Source organism: Rhodotorula toruloides, assembly GCF_000320785.1.
Source record: "Rhodotorula toruloides NP11 unplaced genomic scaffold Scaffold28, whole genome shotgun sequence".
Lineage (NCBI taxonomy): Eukaryota > Fungi > Basidiomycota > Microbotryomycetes > Sporidiobolales > Sporidiobolaceae > Rhodotorula > Rhodotorula toruloides.
In genome coordinates, this window is record NW_015622988.1 from 83,783 (window position 1) to 102,512 (window position 18,730).

Here is an 18,730-nt window from a genome sequence, read left to right on the forward strand (position 1 = left end):
GAGTGTGTGAGACGAGCGAGGTGAGGCGTTGCTGATGAACAGCAGTCTCCCTCCCACCACTCACTCTCGATGGCTGTTGTGGCTGAAGACGATGCTGTTGCGCTGTTTGACTACACGCAGACTGTGCCACACGCGCTCGAGTGCCCCATCTGCCGGTGCGCACCTTCTCCCACTCCTCCTCCCCACTCACCCGGTCCTCACCGCTCAACTCGCCAACAACGCTCGCAGGAGCCCGCTAGCGGACCCAGTGCAGACGCCGACATGCCAACACCTGTTCTGCCGAGCCTGTCTCGCCCGCTCGCTCGCCCTCGCCCGGTCTTGCCCCATCGACCGGTCTCCGCTCGACTCGGTTGACGACTGCGAGCCCGCACCGAGGGCCGTAAGGGAGTTGCTCGACAACTTGACCGTCAGGTGCTTGCTCAGAAACGGGGCATGCGGGAAAGAGATGCGCAGGGATGAGTGGGACAGGCATGCGTCCGTCTGCGGTCGGCGGGATGAGAAGAGCGAGGCGGAGGCTGCCACAGTGGCGCCGACCGAGGAGAGGAGCAGTGGCGACGAGGCTGAGGACGCAGGGGCAACCCGCACGGAGCGCTGCGAGCTATGCGACGTCGAGATCTTGTCCTCCGAGATGCCGGTTCGTCACTTCTTTTCGCTCTGCTAGCGAGCCACGGCTTACCTCTTGCACGCCCTCGTACAGGCTCACCTCACGACATGCCCCTCGTCCCGCTGCCCCTGCACACACTGCTCGCTCAATCTCCCTCTCTCTTCACACCCCTCTCACCTGCTTAATTCCTGCCCCTCCGTCCCCCTTCCCTGCCCGCACGCCCAACACGGCTGTACCTACACCGGTCCTCGAACACAGCTCTACGACGACCATCTCCCTACCGAGTGCGCTTACGAGCCGCTCAAGGACTATCTCGAGCAGCAGGATCGGAGGACGAGAGAGTTGGAGGGCGAGAACTGGGAGTTGAAGAAACGAGTGGGAGTGCTGGAGGGACGGTTGGAGAGCGTGGAGAGGCTCATAGAGGGACTGCGGAAGGGGATGGGCGAGTACTTCCCGGCGGACGACAAACCCTCTTCCTCGACTTCCTCAAAACCCTCGGCGTCAATACCCTCTCCCTCATTCTCGTCGACACTCTCAACCCTCTCTACCCAGTCCACAAACCTCTCCAGCACTCTCTCGTCCCTCTCGCACTCGCACCACCAACACCTCTCCACAACGCACCACCTAGTCGACGAACTTGCGGCGCTCCGAGCCGGTCTCGCAGGCGTACGGATCCAGGTCGGGGGAGTGATGATGGAGATGCAGCGTGTGGCTGCGAGCGGAGGCGGAGGCGGGATGATGCTTGGTCGACGAGCAGGCGAAGCAGAGGACGAAGTGGGCGAGGCGGGCGGTCCGGCGGGTACGAGCGGCCAGGGCGCATCTTTCCCGCCGCCCTTCTTCCGTTCGAGAACTATGCCCTACCCGCCTCCTCCGCATGCACAGATGTACGGCGGACCGCCTGGACTCGACTATGCAGGAGGCATGGGCGCGCAGGGTGCGAGGGGCGTGTATGGGGGTATGTATGGGGTCGGAGCGGGAGCAGCGGGAATGGGTCCGCTCAGTCCTGGAATGGGCGGGGCTGGTGTGAAGCTGTAGCGTGTGAGGGAGCGGTCCAGCTGGCTGTCCCGTCAATGTTGTCGTTCTTCTTGCCTCTCGACACGCTGGAGTAGAGAGACGACTCCTGCTGATTGCACGGACACTGGACCCAGAGACAGAGAAACGGGATCTAGAGCGGGAAACGAAGTCTACGCCCAGACGAGGGTGAGGACGACCTTGTCGTCGCTGATCTCCTGCTCCTCCTCGATGATGACCTCCTTGTCGCCCTTGAACTCGCTCTTGGGCCTCGGCGACTTCTTGAGGACCTTGCGGATGACATCCCCAGACGCAGCCATGATCTCCTCGAGCTCCTTGCCGACACCCTCGGCGAACGAGTAGAACACGTCGATGTCGTCCGTCGCGACGAGGCCAGCCTTCTTGCGCAACCGCTGGACACGGTTGATGACCTCTCGCGCGGTACCCTCCTGCTCGAGTTCGGGCCGGCGCAGGCAGTCGAGCAAGATCACAACGTCGTTGTTGGTGTTGGTCTCGTACTGCGGTCCGCCCTCGACGCGCGGCGGCAACTCGACGTACCGCGTTGCGGTCAGGTCGCCCTTGACGAGCTCGACACCGTCGACGGTAATCTTGCCGGTCGAGAGGTACGCCTTGACGTCGTCCGAGGGTACGGACGGGAGCGCCTTCTTGACGCGTGCAAGGTCCTTGCGGAGCTTGCGGCCAAGAACGGCGTAGTCTGCGTCGGCGCGGAACTTGATGCCGCACCGCGCCTCGTCCGAGGTGAAGACGACCGTTCGGACGTTGAGCTCCTGCTCGACGTAGGGGAGGAGCGACTTGACGTCGTCGAGGTACTCCTGCTCCGGGTGGAAGACGACGAGCTCGGCGAGCGGCGTCTTGACGGGGATGACCATGCGCTGGCGGACCTCGCGGCCAAGCTCGATGACGGCCTGCAGGCGCGACACCTGGCGCTCGATGACGTCGTCAAAGTACTCCTCGCGCGCCTTGGGGAAGGACAAGAAGTGCAGCGAGCGCAGGTCGGTGCCGCAGCCGAGGCTCTCGCCATCGTGGGGGAAGAACGGCCGCAGGCCCTGGTAGATGTGCTCGGTGAGGAAGGGCGTGAAGGAGGAGAGGGTGCGGACGAGGGTGAAGAGCGTCTCGAAGAGGGTGTTGAGGGCGTGCGTCGTGTCCTCGAGGCCGTTCTCGCCCTTGAGACGCCGGCGGTTGAAGCGGATGTACCAGTTGGTGAGCTCGTCGATGAGGCCGAGCATTTGGTTGACGACGGTGTAAAGGCGGTACGCTGCGAGGCGAATTGGGTCAGCTGGCCCAACGACGAATGAGAAGGGCGGTGCTTACCCTCCATCTCGGTGCGGACGAGCTTGATGAGCGTCTGGCACCGCGCGAGGATCCAGCGGTCCATGACGTTCGAGCTGCCGAGACTCGTGGGGTCGTACTTGAACTCGACGCCCTGCTCCTTCTTGAGGAGCGCGGCCTGGCCGAGGAAGAAGCGGAAGGAGTTGAGGAGGGGAAGGAGGACGTGGCCGATAACGTCGCGGACGCCCTCTTCCTTGAAGCGGAGCGAGTCGCCGCGGACGACGGGCGAGTTGATGAGGAAGAGACGGAGGGCGTCGGCGCCGTACCGGTCGATGATCATGTTCGGGTCGGGGTAGTTCTTCAGCGACTTGGACATCTTCTTGCCATCGGCGGCGAGGACGTGGCCGCAGACGATGAGATTCTTCCAGGGAGCGGTACCGAAGAGGTGGTTCGAGAGGACGAGGAGCGTGTAGAACCAGCCACGGGTCTGGTCCATCGCCTCCGAGATGAAGTCGGCCGGGAAAGAGTGCTCGAACGCGCCCTTGTTCTCGAAGGGGTAGTGGACCTGCGCGTAGGGCATGCTGTGTGGACCCGAGCGTCAGTGTACGCTTCGGGAGGTCGCCACACTCGTCGCTGCCGATCCTCCGTTCGGCGAGCAGTGCGAATGGAAGCAGCAAACGCACCTGCCCGACTCAAACCAGCAGTCAAAGACCTCCTCGACACGCTTCAGCTGTCCCTTGCCCTGCTTCGAAGGGATGGTGATGTGGTCAATCTTGTCGCGATGGAGGTCGGTGATGCCCTTGACGCCCGACAACTCCTCGAGTTCGGCAATCGACGAGATGCAGACGATCTGCTCCATTATCTACGTCAGCAGCTGTCCGGACAAGCTTGGAGAAGAAGCAGAACGCACCTCCTCGTAGTCCTCGCTCGCCCAAAGCGGCAACGGCGTTCCCCAGTACCTGTTCCTCGAGACGTTCCAGTCGCGGGCGTTCTCGAGCCAGTTCTGGAAGCGGTTCTCGCCGACCGAGGCAGGAACCCAGCGCGTCGCCTTGTTGTTCTTGACGAGCTCGTCTTGGTGGCCTTGGACGCGGACGAACCAGACGGGGATGGCGCGGTAGATGAGGGGCGTGCCGGAGCTGCGAAGGTCGCTCTCGTAAGCGGCTGATGGGCGAGAAGGAGCGCAAGAGACGAACTCACCGCCAGCAGAAGGGGTACGAGTGGGTCAAGGTCGATGCGACGATGATCTTGCCAGCGTTTTTGAGGAACTTGGTGATGTGCTTGTCGGCATCCTGAGCGTTTACGATGTGAGCGACTCGAGCTCAGACTTTTAAGTCGCAGCTGCTGCCCTCGTGGGCAGCAACCGCAACAAGCTTCTGAGCGAGACCGCCCACTCACCTTGACATACATGCCCTTGAAGTCGGGCACCTCATCCGTGTAAACACCCTTCTCATCAATCGGGCAAGGCGGCATCTCGTCCTTCGCGACAACGCCGTGCGCGACAGCGACGCGGTGGTCGTCGTCACCGAATGCCGGGGCTTGGTGGACGATACCGGTACCGGACGAGTCGGTCACGTACGGATCGGAGAGGACGCGGTAGGCGCGGGATCCGTACTGCGCGCGGTTGCAGAAGGTGAGTATGAGTGGAGGGAAAGGGAAAGGGAAAGGGAAAGGACGCACCTTCTCGACAAAGTACGGGAAGAGCGGCTCGTACTTGATGTCGACCAAGTCAGACCCCTTGTACGTCTCGAGGACCTCAAACTTCTTGTCCTTCTTGGCCTTTGCCGGGTCCTTGTACAAGGCGTTGAGGAGCTTGTCGCAGAGGATGAAGTTGGCGTCGCGCTCGACGTCGTGGATCTTGACGTAGGTGAAGTCGGGGTGAACGCAGAGACCGAGGTTGGAGGGGAGGGTCCAGGGCGTGGTCGTCCATGCGAGGAAGGAGGTCTTCGGGTCGTCGACGAGGGTGAAGGCGACGGTGACGGCCGGATCCTGGACGTCCTTGTACGCCTGACCGGCCTCGAAGTTGGAGAGAGGGGTCGTGCAGCCGGTGGTGTAGGGCATGACCTTCAATCCGCGGTACACGAGGTTCTTCTTCCACAGCTGGCCAAAGACCCACCAGACCGACTCCATGAACGTCGGGTAGAGGGTCTTGTAGTCGTTGTCAAAGTCGATCCAGCGACCGAGACGCTCGACGGTGCGGCGCCACTCGGACGCGTACCGCATGACGATGGCACGGCACTCGGCGTTGTACTTGTCGATACCCATCGCCATCACGTCGGCCTTGGAGGTGATGCCGAGCTTCTTGTCGATCTCGTGCTCGACGGGGAGACCGTGCGTGTCCCAGCCGAAGCGGCGCTCGACGTGGAAGCCGTTCGAGTGCCAGAATCGAGTAACGATGTCCTCTACGGGCGGGAGTGGGTCGATCAGCATGCTGTTCGGCGTATGAAGTGAGGCACTCCCGACTCACTGACGGTGCCCATCAGCAGATGACCGTGATGCGGCAAGCCAGTCGCAAAGGGAGGACCGTCGAGGAAGACATAGTTCGGGCGACCCTCGTCCTTCGACTGCTGGACGCTTGTTCGGAACTGCAGCGGGCGAACAGAGTCAGCGCTACTTTCACGAGGTGGAACACTCGTGCCACTCACAGCATCAATGGCCCTCCAGTACCTGCAGAAGTGCGGAAACTGAGTCAGCGCGAGAGACAGGTCGAAGCGAAAGACGAGCGAACGTACTCGACGACCTCCTCCTCTGCCTTGGGGAAGGAGAACTGGGCGGTCGGGTCGTGAGGCGGGAACTGAGCGTTCGGGTTGGTCGGTTGCGGAGTGGTCATGGTGTAGAGCGAGAGGGAGGGAGAAGTGGAGCGGGGTCGTGTGCGAGATGAGGGGTGCGCAGGGGTGTCGCGCTTTTCGAGAAAGCTAGAGAGCGCGTATTGCTGTGCTTCAGCCTTGTCTGCACTCGTCTACTGGCGGTGTGCGGTGCTGTTCGCGCTGTTCGTCGCTGGGGATGGTCCGGCGGCGAAGGAGCGGGTGTCGCGCGCTGCGAGTTGTGCGGGCGGTCTCCTAGCGAGTCTAGCGAGTCAACTAGAGCAGAAGCAGCCCCTGAAGAGCAGCCAGTCGCGTGCAGAGCGTGGTGACCAGGGTCGAGCCTTGACTTTGCGGAGTTGCCTTCGACCGACTCGCTGACAACGCCCAGCTGACTCGAGCGGGCGCGAGAGGACGCGTGCTGGACTGTGCTGGACTGGCTCAGGCTGTGCGACTCGACTGCGACCCGCCACGCCTTGCTCGAGCGCCACCTCTCGCCCTCCTCGACCCGCTTCGACCGCTTGCAGTCGACCACACCGTTCCGAGCGGCACTTAGGCTCAGGATCTGGCGTTTGAGCTCTTTTGACGCCTTGAGCCATCGGTCACACGCTGAACCCGCTCGCAGACCCTTACTCCAGCCGTCCAGCTCCCCACCTCGCACTTGCTCCGAGGTCCACCTCGTCCCGCTCACCCGCACTGTGCTAGACCGCTTGCGATGCCGACATACATCACCACACACACAGGCGGCACTCCCACGACCCGCGCCGCCTCGCTCCTCTCCACCGCCCTCTCACAACTCGACCCCTCCTCGCCCGCTTACTCAACCCTCGTCGAAGCGCACTCGCTCGTCGCAGGCGAGGAAACCTACATCGAGCGCAATACGAGCGAGTTAATTGTGCCGGCGGGTCATGCGGTGCTGGAGCAGGAGGTCAGGGAGGTTTGGGACGAGTTGCTGCGAGGGACAACAGAGACGGATTGGAAGGCTGTCAAAGACCGAGAAGAGACGACGTTCGAGCTGGGTGCGGGCATGGTGAGTGCCACAGGTGGAGCGAACGAATCAGCCGGGACTGACACGCTTGACGGACGCAGTGCAGCGGGCCTTACGAAGCCGTCGTCCTCCAGAACTTTGCCCTGATGCAAGGAGCCAAGACGGTGCTCGAGATTGGCGTGTTCACAGGAACCGCAACGGTCAGTCAGAACGTGGTCACTCCAGTTGGCGGCTGGCTTCGAATGACCCAATGCTTGCAGTAGAGCATTCCTGACAGTTCCGCCCTCCCAGCTCGCCCTCGCCCTCCTTCCCTCTGTTACACAAGTTGTCGCCCTCGACATCGAGCCCTTCCTCGAATCGTTCAACACTCCGTACTGGACCCGCGCCGGCGTTTCCTCCAAAATCGATCTCCGCATCGCTCCCGCCCTCGAGTCCCTCGCCAAGCTCAAGCAGGAGGGCCACGAGGGGTTCGATCTGGTGTTTATCGACGCCGATAAACCGTCGTATCGTACGTATGTCGAGCAGGTCCTCGAGTTGGGTTTGTTGAAGGAGAACGGGGTGATCCTGGTGGTTCGTCTCGCTCCTGCTTAGTGCCCTCGTGCACAAGGGCTGACCTTCAGACCGCCTCGCTATGCAGGACAACACGCTCTACAAAGTCCGCGGCCCTCTTCCCGCTCCTCTCCTCGCTTCCTCGCTCACTCCTCTCCGCTTCGGCAGGGATACCCGTGGGTTCCTCCGGCGTCGACCGACCAGTCCACCTACGCCAAATCGAACCGCACGAATAATAAGAGCAAGAGCGAGGCGACCAAGGGCATTGATGAGTGCGTTTCCGACGTTCAACTCTCTCGTCCACCTTCCGACATTCGCGCCGCCTGCGCTCGTTGCCCTGGCTCGTGGATGTACTTGGGGTGGATTCGGAGCTGACACTCTTTCGTGTCTGCAGCTTCAACACCTATGTCCGCAGTCACCCCGACCTCGAAACCGCCGTCCTCCCCATCCGCGACGGCATCACCGTCATCCGCCGGCGCATCTAGCCGACTCTCCCTCTCACCTTCCTGCTATGCCGAGTTCCTCACAACGTCGCCTCTTCCGCGCCGGAACGAACGTGCCCAGCCGACCGCTCATCTCCACGGCTTCTCCGCTCGCTTCGACCTCTTCGCTCGGTCCTCTCTCTGTGAACCCCCACGCACGCGCTAAGCTGGCCAGATTGACGCGTGGGGCTCGCTGCGCTCGTCGCGGGTTCCCCGCGCTGCTCTGCCGTCGCTCGGTCGCTTCCTTTTCTCCTTCCTTCCTCTCTCACCAACGACTTTCACCTGTTCGTTCTTCACACGATGGCACCCTCGAACCCGCTGCTCGTGCCCGGCCTCCTCCCCGCCCGCGCTCCAACCCTCCTCTCGACCGCCCTCACCCACATCCCCCCCTCCTCGCCCGCCCACGCTCCCCTCGTCGAAGCTTACACCCTCACCTCCCGCCTCGAGTCCTACGCAGAGAAGTACTCGTCTTCGCTTATCGTTCCGCGGGGACATGGAGTAGAGGAGGAAGAGGTGAAGGGTGTTTGGGAGGAGCTTTTGAGGAAGACGGAGGAGACGGATTGGGTTGGGGTGAAGGAGAGGGGTGAGACCAAGTACCAGCTTGGGGCTGTCATGGTTCGTCCCCTCTCCTCTTCTCTTCTCTTTCTCAGCGGGATTGAGCTGACGAGGAGGGACGAGCAGTGCAGTGGCGCGTATGAGGCGGTTGTGTTGCAGACTTTTGCGGCGATGATGAGAGCTGAGAAGGTTTTGGAGATTGGAGTCTTCACGGGGACGGCGACGGTGAGTCGCAGCCTGAGCCTACTCGCAGGACGAGGCACTCTCCCTGGCCGCGACGACCTGCGTTCTCGAGGTATACGCGGCGACTTACGCTCCCATCTCGCACAGCTCGCCCTCGCGCTCGTCCCTTGCGTCAAACAAGTCATCGCCCTCGACATCGAGCCCTACCTCTCCTCCTTCAACGACCCTTTCTGGACGCGCGCCGGTGTCTCCCCAAAGATCGACTTCCGTGTCGCCCCAGCACTCGAGTCGCTCGACAAGTTGAAGCAAGAGGGCCACGAGGGGTTCGATCTGGTGTTTATTGATGCGGATAAGGAGGGGTATTGTGAGTATGTCAGGAAGATCGTCGAGGAGGGATTGTTGAAGGAGGAGGGGGTGATCCTTGCGGTGCGTTTCGCGACGGGGTCTGCTACGTACTCGAGCGTTGATACTGATGCTGGTCCGCTCGCTTCACAGGACAACACGATGTACAAGGTGCGCCCGCTCGCTCTCCTCGAGACCCATCTCTGCTCGCTCATTCCCTCGGCTTGATCCAGCTGATCAACATTTGCCGCACCCGTTGCAGGGCCTCGCCTGGGCTCCTCCCGCCCCGCTCCCCGAGGACGAGTCCACCGTTCCGGCCGATGTCCTCGCGCGCCGCAAGTTCGAGGCGGACAACACCAAGGGCGTCCACGAGTGCGTTTCCTTCCTTCCCCTCGCTCTGCGTGCTCCGCTGCGGTGCTGACAGGACCTGGCGTGGCAGGTTCAACGAGTATGTGCGCAACCACCCGGATCTGCAGGTGGCCATGTTGCCCATCCGCGACGGGATTACCGTCATCCGCCGCAGGATGTAGAACTGTGTTGCTCTTTATAACTCGTTCTTGATATGAAGTTATGCGTGTCCCTGTCCTCGTGAAGTCCGCGTACGAGAGCGGAGTTTGCGGGCGCCGGAGAGCGAGATGGTGTGATCCAGCTTCTCTCACTCGCTCGCACTCGCCAACTCGCATCGCCGCACTCGCCGACACGCAGAATGGTGAGCACACTGTCCAGTCGACTCGACGAGGACACCCAGCCAACTCACGCTCGCTCGCACGCCGCGCACTCACCCAACCCTCCTCCACCTCCCGCTTACCCTCTCTGCCTGCTCTTACGTCGCGCTCCGGCTCGCAGGCCAACTCTCCCCACGGCGGTGTCCTCAAGGACCTCCACGCTCGCGATGCACCGATCCGCCAGCAGCTCATCCAAGAGTCGGAGACCCTCCCCGACATCCGCCTCACCGAGCGCCAGCTGTGCGACCTCGAACTCATCATGAACGGTGGATTCTCGCCTCTCGAGGGTTTCATGACCAAGGAGGACTACGAGAGGTGCGCCCGCGCTCGACCAGCTCTCGCTCGTCCTGATCGTGAGCTGACCGTACGATTCCCTTGGCAGCGTTGTTGAGACTCTCCGCCTCACCGACGGCGCACTCTTCTCCATGCCCATCACCCTCGACGTCTCGAAGAAGCAGATCGACTCGCTCAAGCTTGCCCCCGGATCCCGCGTCACCCTCCGCGACTCGCGCGACGAGTCTCCCCTCGCCATCCTCTCCAGTGCGTGCGCCCGACCCTTCTCTCCCAAGTTCCCGCTGACAGTGAAACGCTCGCAGTTTCCTCGATCTACCAGCCCAACAAGTCGAACGAGGCGGAGAAGGTCTTTGGCGCGGACGACCAGGCTCACCCCGCCGTCCACTACCTCCACAATTCGGTCAAGGACTTTTACGTCGGCGGCGCTGTCCAGGCCATCAACTCGCCCGAGCACTACGACTACGTCGAGCTCCGCTGTGAGTTCGCGAGGCCGTTGAACTGGGGGTTATGTTCGCTCACCCTGCTCCTCGCACGCAGACACCCCCCGCGAGCTCCGCGCCTACTTTGAGAAGCTCTCGTGGACCCGCGTCGTCGCTTTCCAGACCCGCAACCCCATGCACCGCGCCCACCGCGAGCTCACCGTCCGTGCCGCCCGCCAGCAGCGTGCCAACGTCCTCGTCCACCCCGTGGTTGGCCTCACCAAGCCCGGCGATGTTGACCACTTCACCCGTGTCCGCGTCTACGAGGCCATCATCCGTACCTACCCGAAGGGCATGGCCGCCCTCGCCCTCCTCCCCCTCGCCATGCGCATGGGCGGACCTCGCGAGGCCGTGTGGCACGCCATCATCCGCAAGAATTTTGGCGCGACGCACTTTATCGTCGGGCGCGACCACGCCGGACCGGGCAAGAACTCGCAGGGCAAGGACTTTTACGGCCCTTACGACGCGCAGGAGCTCGTGACCAAGTTCAAGGACGAGTTGCAGATCGAGATGGTGCCGTTCCAGATGATGTCGTACATCCCGGACCAGGACACGTACATGCCCGTCGACGAGATCCCCAAGGGCACCGTCACGGCCGACATCTCGGGTACCGAGCTCCGCCGCCGCCTCAAGACGGGCGCGCCCATCCCCGACTGGTTCTCGTACGAGGCGGTCGTCAAGGTCCTCCGCGAGTCGTACCCCCCCAAGGCCCGCCAAGGGTTCACCATCCTCCTCACGGGCTACGTCAACTCGGGCGCGAACGCGATCGCCAAGGCGCTCGAGTCGCAGTTCCAGCAGCAGGCAGGCCGCTCCGTCTCGCTCCTCCTCGGCGACACGATCCGTTCCGAGCTCTCTGCCGAACTCGGTTTCGCACCCGAAGAGCGCCACAAGAACCTCCAGCGTCTCGCGTTCGTCGCCGCCGAGCTCTCGCGCGCCGGTGCGGCCGTCATCGCGACCCCTATCGCGCCGTACGACCACTCGCGCAAGGCTGCCAAGGCTCACATTGTCCAGAACGGCGGTGCGGGAGGCGGCAACTTCTTCCTCGTCCACGTCGCGACCCCGCTCGAGCACTGCGAGAAGACGGACCGTCGTGGCGTGTATGCCAAGGCCCGCAGCGGCGAGATCAAGGGCTTCACCGGCATCGACGACAAGTACGACGCGCCGACGGACGCAGACCTCGTTGTTGACCTCTCGAAGCAGTCGGTCTCGAGCGCGACTCACGCAATCATCCTCCTCCTCGAGTCGAACGGCCTCATCGGCTCCGCCTAGACTCTCTTTCAAAATCTAGATCGGCTCCTCACTCTTCAGCCGAACCAGCACTCTGTACAGCAATCTCTCTCCCTTAGAGGCCTCCTTCTTGCATATCCCTCCCCTCACCCAGCCTCTCCCTTCTCTCGACCAAAAACTCCCCGTATTCTCAGGGTTTCGCAGTGCCTCTTCTCCGTCTCCTCGCAATGCAGCAGATACCAGCATCTACGGCGCCGTCTCGAAGAACGTCCCCGAGCGCGAGCAGAGGATTATGCGGACTCGGCCTGGTGCGGCGAGGCGCTCGATTGCTGAGCAGCGGGTGAAGCGCGGTCGGGGCGCTGTGTCGCCGAGACCTAGCTCCCCGTGGTGGTCTGCGAGGGAGAGCAGTTGGCTGCAGAGTCGGTCAAGCAGGCTCAGAAGCGGACTCACTCGCACCAGCGACCCACACCTTCCCACTCTCTGTCAACAACACCGTGTGCGCTCCTCCGCATGCAACCTGCACGACCTCCTCATCTGCCTCGTCACCCTCGTCTGTGTCGAGATCAACCATCTCCGGGTCCGCTCCTCCGCTTGTCTCACCGCATTGACCGTCCTTGTCGCTTCCGAAGAGGTAGACACTCCCTTCTCTTGTCCGCACAGCCGAGTGGAACGACCCGCATGCGAGTTGGACCGGATACAGGCCGTCGAAAAAGGAGAGGTGGTTGAGCGGGATAGTCGCTGGCGGTAGTGATGAGCTGGTGGATGCGTGATAGAGAGAGGAGGGGAAAGGACCGGCTTGGCCGTAGCGAGAGTCGCCGTAGGAGTGGACTTGTGAGGAGGATGTGAGGAGGAGGAAGTGGGCTGAGCCGGAGGAGAGGGCGGTGATGGACTCTTTTCGCTGTCGAATAGAGGCCGAGGCTGAAGGTGAAGCGGTTGATGTGCCGTTGAAGGTGGGAGATGGCAGGACTAGGCGAAGGGGAGGACTGTCGGCGCTTGGTTGCAAGAAGAGCGCATCGAGGCTTGGGAAGAGGTGCGCGACACCTGGGTCGTCGGCTGCGAGCCGAACAACCAGACGTTGTAAGCCTGACCTGCTGAACGAAATGGAGAATTGCGGGCGAACCTGGCACTCCGAGCAACTCGCCTCTCCCGTTCATCTCGGCCAAGGAGAACCTCGCCGTCGAGACCGCGCCGTCAGAGAGTCTCTTGATACGTCCATCCTCGAGCAGCGCGGCGACAAAGTCATCCTGACCAAGCCAGCGCGCGACAGGCTCGAGAGGGAAGTCGTTCGGTAGAGGCAGGCCGCAAGTTCGCCGAGTTCCGTCGGTGTTGCCTGTCTAGACAAAAGTCTTAGCCGGCGAATAACGCAGTCCACGCAGCAGGACGCACGGGCGAGCAATTGCGACCAGGAAGCGGCTTCGAGAGATGCGCAATCCGGGACGAGGGCAGGTTCGAGCAGCTGCAGCTGGTCTGGCGGGTCCACTAGCCCGAAAGCATTCGAGCCGCAGCAGTAGACGGGCATCCTGAGCGTGTTTGCCGCTTTGTGCGAGTTGTCGAAGGTCAAGCGGGGCGACGAGGCGGTCTCTCGCTACCACACCCGCTGTCCTCGCTTGACGGGCAGTGCGAGACCTTGTTGCGGCTTTACAGGAGTACCTTGCTCATTAGTACAACCCACTGCTCCGCCCGTGACCGGGAACCCTTTCATCGCGTCGCCCGACTCCCCCTCAACCATGTCGGACCGCAAGCGCGCCAACGTCTTCGGGGATGATGATCCTATCTCGCAGCATGATGCCAAGAAGCCTCGCGGGTGCGTCTGCTATCCTTGAGCCTGTCGAGCAAGCGAAGCTTGACGTCGCTGACTTGGGTGTTCTCGCTTGTCGTTCACCTCGTCTACAGCAATGCGGTGAGTCCCAAGTGCTGACTGACAGTCTTCGAGCAACCGTTGACCATCTCACCACTTTCGCAGCCCGCCGCGCCGTCCTTCGTCCCGACCCCCATCACCTCGACCCTCCCTCCCCGTCCTGCCGCCGCTCCTCCCGCAGGCGGTCCTCCCATCGACATCGCCGCCAAGCGTGCCGAGATCCTTGCGAAACTCGCCAAGATGAAGGGCGCGAACGGCGGCGGTCTCGGCGCTCCTCCCGCCTCTGCCTCGTCCTCCACTGCTCCCCCGCCTGCTCCTCCTTCCGCTGGTCTCCCGCAAAGACCTACACCGAACTTGCCCTCTGCTCCGCCTCAACAACCAGGTATCGACCCCGACATTGCAAGGAAGATCGCCGAGGCGAAGAAGCGCGTTGCAGAGATGGCCGCGAAGAGCCAGGCGCAGGCTCAGGCTAAGGCCAACCCTTATCTGGTGCGTCCTGTAGCTCTCTACTCGTTGAAGTACCCCTGCTGACACTGCGCACACACAGTCCGCGACTTTCCAGGGCAAGAAGAAGGACCCGGCGATTGACGCGAGTGTCGCCGCGAAGGGCGGTCTCGCCATGACTGCTCACCCGCTCCTGCTCGACAACTCGGTGCCTGCGCCGACGACGAACAAGGACCGCCGCAAGCCAATGGCGCCCAAGTTCTCGACGACCAAGGCGAACGTCAGCACACCTTCGCCCCGTCCCGCCACGCCCGTTCCTTCGACTTCCGACGTCTCAGCCGAAAGCCTCACTGCGACGCCCTTCTTCGACCCTCGTCTCGGCTACGGCTCGGCAGGCGTGACGGGCAAGTCCCATATGGGCAGAGGCCATGCGCGGCAGGGTCTCCACTTCAAGCAGGCCGGCACGTACATCAAGAAGGGCGAGGCGATGCGTGCCGAGGCGCGGATGGACGAGTTGAAGCAGCGGATCCTTGAGAGCTCGCAAAAGGCGGGCGTGCAGAGCGACCTCGAGGAGACGGCGAAGAAGGTCAGGCGGCCGCCTCCGCCCGACATCGAGTGGTGGGACGAGGGTTACGTGCCGGAGAAGACGTACGAGTCGTACTCGACGCAGTTCCTCGACGAGTCGCCGCTCATCTCGCACCTTGTCCAACACCCGATCTCGATTCCGGCGCCGCAGGACAAGAACAAGGTCGAGCTCAAGCCGCTGTTCCTGACGAAGAAGGAGATGAAGAAGATGCGGAGGATCAGGCGCCAAGCCGAGCTCAAGGACAAGCAGGACCGGCAGAAGATGGGCTTGCTCCCGCCAGATCCGCCAAAGGGTGCGTACGCGCGCTCTTTCCGAGGCTCTGCTCAGCGCTGACTCTCTTCGTTGCCGCCCGCAGTCAAGATCTCGAACATGATGCGCGTCCTGACGCAGGAGGCGATCTCGGACCCGACCAAGGTCGAGGCGCAAGTGCGGCGCGAGATTGTCGCACGCGAGCGCAAGCACCTGAAGGACAACGCGGAGCGCAAGCTGACAGCCGAGGAGCGGGCGGAGAAGCGCGAGGGTCAGTTTGCGCAGGACGAGGCGAAGGGCATCCAGGCGGTTGCGTTCAAGGTGCGGTACCTGACGGACCCGTCGCACAAGTTCAAAGTCAAGAAGAACGCGATCGACTGGCACCTCACCGGCCGCATCCTGCACAACCCCAAGTTCTGCCTCGTCGTCGTCGAGGGAGGCGCCAAGTCGATCAAGAAGTACCGCCAGCTCATGCTCAACCGCATCCGGTGGACGGAGGAGGCTGCACCGCGCGCAGGCGGCGAGGACGACGCGCCCACGCTCGAGGACCACGGCGGTATCCTGCGACCAGCCGGACCGTTCACGGCGCCCGACGAGCCCGAGGAGCCGCAGAGTCTCGCCGACAACTACTGCCGTGAGGTGTGGTCCGGCGCGCACCGCGAGCGCGTGTGGGCCGACATGGCGCGCAAGAATTGCCCGAGCGAGTCGAGCGCGCGCGAGGTCCTCGGCAAGCTTGCGCAGCTGTGGGACATTGCCAAGGTCGAGGAGAAGGTCGACGAGTTTGACATCTAGCGTGGGTCGAGGTGCAACGTCGGCGTGTTCTCCGTGATCGCGCGCCACGAAAGCGGGCTGAGGAGCGAGAGACGCAAGTGGGTTTCCTAGGATTGCTCCGTCACCTCGCCTCCCCTCTCAGCCCGACTCGCAGACGACGACGTTACGCCTGCTTCGAGCGCCTCTCAACGTCAATTTGGCGCGATTGTAGACCTTTGCTGCGCGGAGAACATCCGCCCTTTCGAGAAAACCAACCTTCGCCTCCTCGCTTCTCCCCTGCCTCCTCCTGACTCTCTCCTTTCAATTATCGTAACATTCTTCGACGCAACTCTGCCACACTGGAAATCGGTCAACCCTTGACTCGCACTATACCGCTCAAGCACCCGTCGTCCGCCTGCACCCTGCTCTTCTCGCGTCCCGCTCCTCGCCATCGTTCTTTCCAGAGACCCCTCGCGCGCGCTCCGTTTCCACAACGTCAATCCAACGTCGATACAGCGCTCGCGTCCTCGAAACACCCGCGTCCTGCCCTCCAAACCCAACCCTTCCCTCCTCCCGCTCCCCCTCCTCGCCTTCGCTCGCCAACCTCCCTCCCTTCCCCCTCCTTCACACCATACGCTCTAACCACCCACTCACCGCTCGCACAGGCTTCAACCGTACCTCTCTCACTCACCCTCACTCACCAGCAGTCACTCACCCATCCTCCTCTCGCACCTCTGCACCCTCCCACCCTCTACTCTCTCAGCCATTCGGCCGGCCAGCCACACAGACAGACAGACAGACAGACAGACAGACAGACGAAGAGGGTATGGCTAGTTACATAAATAGGCTGGGTCGAACGAACGAGCGAGGAGGATGGCTAGAGGAGGCCGCAGTCCCGGAGGTTGATCTGAATGATTATGTCGTTTACAGCCGATAGAACGAAGCGGATCTGGCTCGTGTCCTGAGGGAGACGTCGTAGAGGGTCAGCGGCATCGTCCGGAGGAAGTAGGGGACGAGGAGGTCGGGGAAAACTCACGGTCGCGCAGGTGAAGTGAACGTAGATCTGCTTCGCGGTGCTCTGGTTGAGAGAGACGAAGCGGCTGGAGAAGTAGTCGCATGCGGCTTGGAGGTCGGAGCCGCCGGTGTAGTCGGGGAAGTAGTTGGCGATGGGCGAGCGGGGAAGCTTTTCGCGGAACAAGTCGATCTGCGCGCCGCACACAGCCCTCAGTACAGCTCTAAAGGAGCGTAGGAACGATGCGCACCTTGTTGAGGAAGAGGATGATCGACGTCCGCACGAACCACCTCGAGTTGCAGATCGAGTCGAACAAGACGAGCGCCTCCTGCATGCGGTTGATTGCCTCGTCCTCGTAGAGCATCTGGTCGTACTCGGAGATGGCGACGAGGAAGAGGATGGCAGTGACGTTCTCGAAGCAGTGAATCCACTTTTTGCGCTCCGACCGTTGTCCGCCGACGTCAAACATGCGGTACTTGAGCTCGCCGATCTGGAACGTCGTCTCCGTGATACCCGTCGTCTTGACGCGTGATCGCAGAACGTCCTGGTCCGAGGGGATGTAGTTCCGCGACCCTATCCGGGTAATCGAGTCGAAGTAGCTGTTTTCGCGAGCCATGTCAGCGCGCGTTCAGTCGGCCCAAGACGACGGAATCGAACGCACTACTGCGCCGAGTCGTTCAGCTGGTACTCGCGCGAGCGGCTGAAGCACTCGCGGACGCCCGGGTCCTTCCACAACTCGATGATGGCCTCGGTCACTTCGTTGGGCAAGAAGTCGGCCTCGATCTGGTGCGGCTGCGACATGATGACCTCCTGGTACCGCTGACCCTCGGGGTTGGCAAGCTGGATCCCCATCATCTCCATCGCGTCGAGGATGACCTGCGCGAGTCGGAGGTTAGAGACGGACTTTCCGAGTGAGCGAGCGACGACGACGCACGTGCATGCTCTGCACTGTGTTGGAATAGATGATCTCCTTGTAGTTCTCGCGCTCCTTGTCGGTGTACGAGCCCTCGTGGATGAGCTTCATCTGCTTCAAGATGGTCGACTTGCCCGACTCTCCGGCTCCAAGCAACAACATTTTGCTGCGTGCACGAGAATCAGTTACTCGTCCGCGTACTAGAGAGTACAGTGAACCCACATCTCATTCCTGTCGACCGGGAACGAGCGAACACCGCGTCAGATGCCTCCGGCCCAAGCGTCGAGCACGGGAGAAAGAAACGCACCGCATCGCCATCCTATCCTTGCGCAACTGGTTCTCAATCTCGTCCGAGCGGGCCTTGCCCTCCTGGTCGACGGGCTTGGATCCTCCGCAGCCCATTGTTGTTGAGCGACGGCGGACGCGAAGAGGTGAGAGGGGCGGGAGGGAGGCCGAGAGGGTGCGCTAGGGCTGTGTGTACGCTCTGTGAGTGCGAGGAGAGGCCGTCGAGGCGTGTCAAGGTACAGGCGAGGCGCGAGCGAGGGTGGAGGCGGGACAAAGGGACGACTTGGGAGTTGAGGGAGGAAACGGCGAGGAAGGAGAGTCCGGGGCGATGTCGCGTGGTTCGAGTTCGGCAGAGAGGAGTTCGCGGGCAGGACAGGAGTCGAAAGAAGCGCGAGTTTTGGTGCGGGTGCCGAGCCGGAAGAGCGACGCGGGGAGGGGGAAAGGAGGCGGGCGACGACAGCGGGACGGCGGCGCGGCGAGGGAAGGGTGCAGGATCGCAGTGCGTGTCAGTGCGGTCCAGTGCGAGTACGCTGCGAGCGAGACGGACCTGGCTCTGGCGGAGGAAGGGAGCGATCTGCGTCGAGGGGATGCTCGCGTGGGAGATGAGCGGGCGGGTTGGCGCTCTGTTCGCCTCGGAGGTGAGCGTCGGACAGCACAGACGAGTCCCAGAGAGCAGCAGCAGCCCGTGCAGCACAGCCCAGCGAGTGAGGGAGAGTGAGAGCGAGCGCGACGAGAGAGGAAGGAGGCGAGCCAGCGCCAGACGACAAAGGCCTCGACCCGCAAACAACACGCTCGCCTCGTCGCCATACGGCTTGCGATGCACACTGCAGCCCGTCACCGGCGTCGAATACATCCGCTCGAGCGAACGACCGGAGCGCGCCGAGTCGACGGGCGAGTGGGAGCGCCGTCGCGAGTTCTCCAAAGCCGCTCTCGCGCCCTGCGCGCCCGCTTCTGCCCGCAGACAGCTCCTATGCGGTGGCAACGTCGAGTCTTGACGTCTGCTAGCCGCCGGTCGCCGCAGCGCCTGCTCGACGAGCCGCCGGCTGGTCCGCCTCGTCGCCCTCGTCCCGGACAAGGAAAGGTGCCGATGCTGCGACCGGTTTACC

General features: G+C 62.6%; 8 protein-coding genes across 8 annotated transcripts; 5 read left to right on the forward strand and 3 right to left on the reverse strand.

Annotated features, from left to right (window-relative positions):
• Nucleotides 1-69: 69 nt before the first annotated feature.
• RHTO_04404 (zinc finger, RING-type protein) lies at nt 70-1,639 on the forward strand (the record flags this gene model as incomplete). Its single annotated transcript, XM_016418070.1, has 3 exons — nt 70-155; nt 229-634; nt 698-1,639. The coding sequence occupies 3 exons, from the start codon at nt 70-72 to the stop codon at nt 1,637-1,639; spliced, it is 1,434 nt and encodes a 477-aa protein (XP_016270522.1).
• Nucleotides 1,640-1,788: 149 nt separating this feature from the next.
• On the reverse strand, nt 1,789-5,732 carry RHTO_04405 (isoleucyl-trna synthetase; the record flags this gene model as incomplete). The annotated part of the gene is made up of 10 exons (XM_016418071.1): nt 1,789-2,891; nt 2,948-3,486; nt 3,589-3,755; nt 3,816-4,041; nt 4,103-4,194; nt 4,301-4,516; nt 4,583-5,304; nt 5,370-5,487; nt 5,548-5,569; nt 5,635-5,732. 10 exons carry the CDS (start codon nt 5,730-5,732, stop codon nt 1,789-1,791), a joined length of 3,303 nt encoding a protein of 1,100 aa, XP_016270523.1.
• A 686-nt stretch (nt 5,733-6,418) lies between these two features.
• Nucleotides 6,419-7,725, forward strand: RHTO_04406 (caffeoyl-CoA O-methyltransferase; the record flags this gene model as incomplete). The annotated part of the gene is made up of 6 exons (XM_016418072.1): nt 6,419-6,733; nt 6,793-6,891; nt 6,983-7,261; nt 7,329-7,346; nt 7,409-7,512; nt 7,635-7,725. The coding sequence occupies 6 exons, from the start codon at nt 6,419-6,421 to the stop codon at nt 7,723-7,725; spliced, it is 906 nt and encodes a 301-aa protein (XP_016270524.1).
• Nucleotides 7,726-8,022: 297 nt separating this feature from the next.
• RHTO_04407 (caffeoyl-CoA O-methyltransferase) lies at nt 8,023-9,332 on the forward strand (the record flags this gene model as incomplete). The annotated part of the gene is made up of 6 exons (XM_016418073.1): nt 8,023-8,337; nt 8,404-8,502; nt 8,608-8,886; nt 8,956-8,973; nt 9,065-9,174; nt 9,242-9,332. The coding sequence occupies 6 exons, from the start codon at nt 8,023-8,025 to the stop codon at nt 9,330-9,332; spliced, it is 912 nt and encodes a 303-aa protein (XP_016270525.1).
• Nucleotides 9,333-9,508: 176 nt separating this feature from the next.
• Nucleotides 9,509-11,569, forward strand: RHTO_04408 (ATP sulfate adenylyltransferase; the record flags this gene model as incomplete). Its single annotated transcript, XM_016418074.1, has 5 exons — nt 9,509-9,511; nt 9,649-9,842; nt 9,910-10,067; nt 10,124-10,297; nt 10,359-11,569. The coding sequence occupies 5 exons, from the start codon at nt 9,509-9,511 to the stop codon at nt 11,567-11,569; spliced, it is 1,740 nt and encodes a 579-aa protein (XP_016270526.1).
• A 204-nt stretch (nt 11,570-11,773) lies between these two features.
• RHTO_04409 (regulator of chromosome condensation (RCC1)-like protein) lies at nt 11,774-13,046 on the reverse strand (the record flags this gene model as incomplete). The annotated part of the gene is made up of 4 exons (XM_016418075.1): nt 11,774-11,919; nt 11,978-12,580; nt 12,648-12,857; nt 12,914-13,046. 4 exons carry the CDS (start codon nt 13,044-13,046, stop codon nt 11,774-11,776), a joined length of 1,092 nt encoding a protein of 363 aa, XP_016270527.1.
• A 208-nt stretch (nt 13,047-13,254) lies between these two features.
• On the forward strand, nt 13,255-15,456 carry RHTO_04410 (U4/U6 small nuclear ribonucleoprotein PRP3; the record flags this gene model as incomplete). Its single annotated transcript, XM_016418076.1, has 5 exons — nt 13,255-13,331; nt 13,421-13,427; nt 13,491-13,874; nt 13,933-14,707; nt 14,771-15,456. 5 exons carry the CDS (start codon nt 13,255-13,257, stop codon nt 15,454-15,456), a joined length of 1,929 nt encoding a protein of 642 aa, XP_016270528.1.
• Nucleotides 15,457-16,291: 835 nt separating this feature from the next.
• RHTO_04411 (guanine nucleotide binding protein (G protein), alpha o polypeptide) lies at nt 16,292-17,741 on the reverse strand (the record flags this gene model as incomplete). The annotated part of the gene is made up of 7 exons (XM_016418077.1): nt 16,292-16,375; nt 16,451-16,618; nt 16,677-17,025; nt 17,088-17,302; nt 17,361-17,505; nt 17,562-17,570; nt 17,647-17,741. The coding sequence occupies 7 exons, from the start codon at nt 17,739-17,741 to the stop codon at nt 16,292-16,294; spliced, it is 1,065 nt and encodes a 354-aa protein (XP_016270529.1).
• Nucleotides 17,742-18,730: the final 989 nt, after the last annotated feature.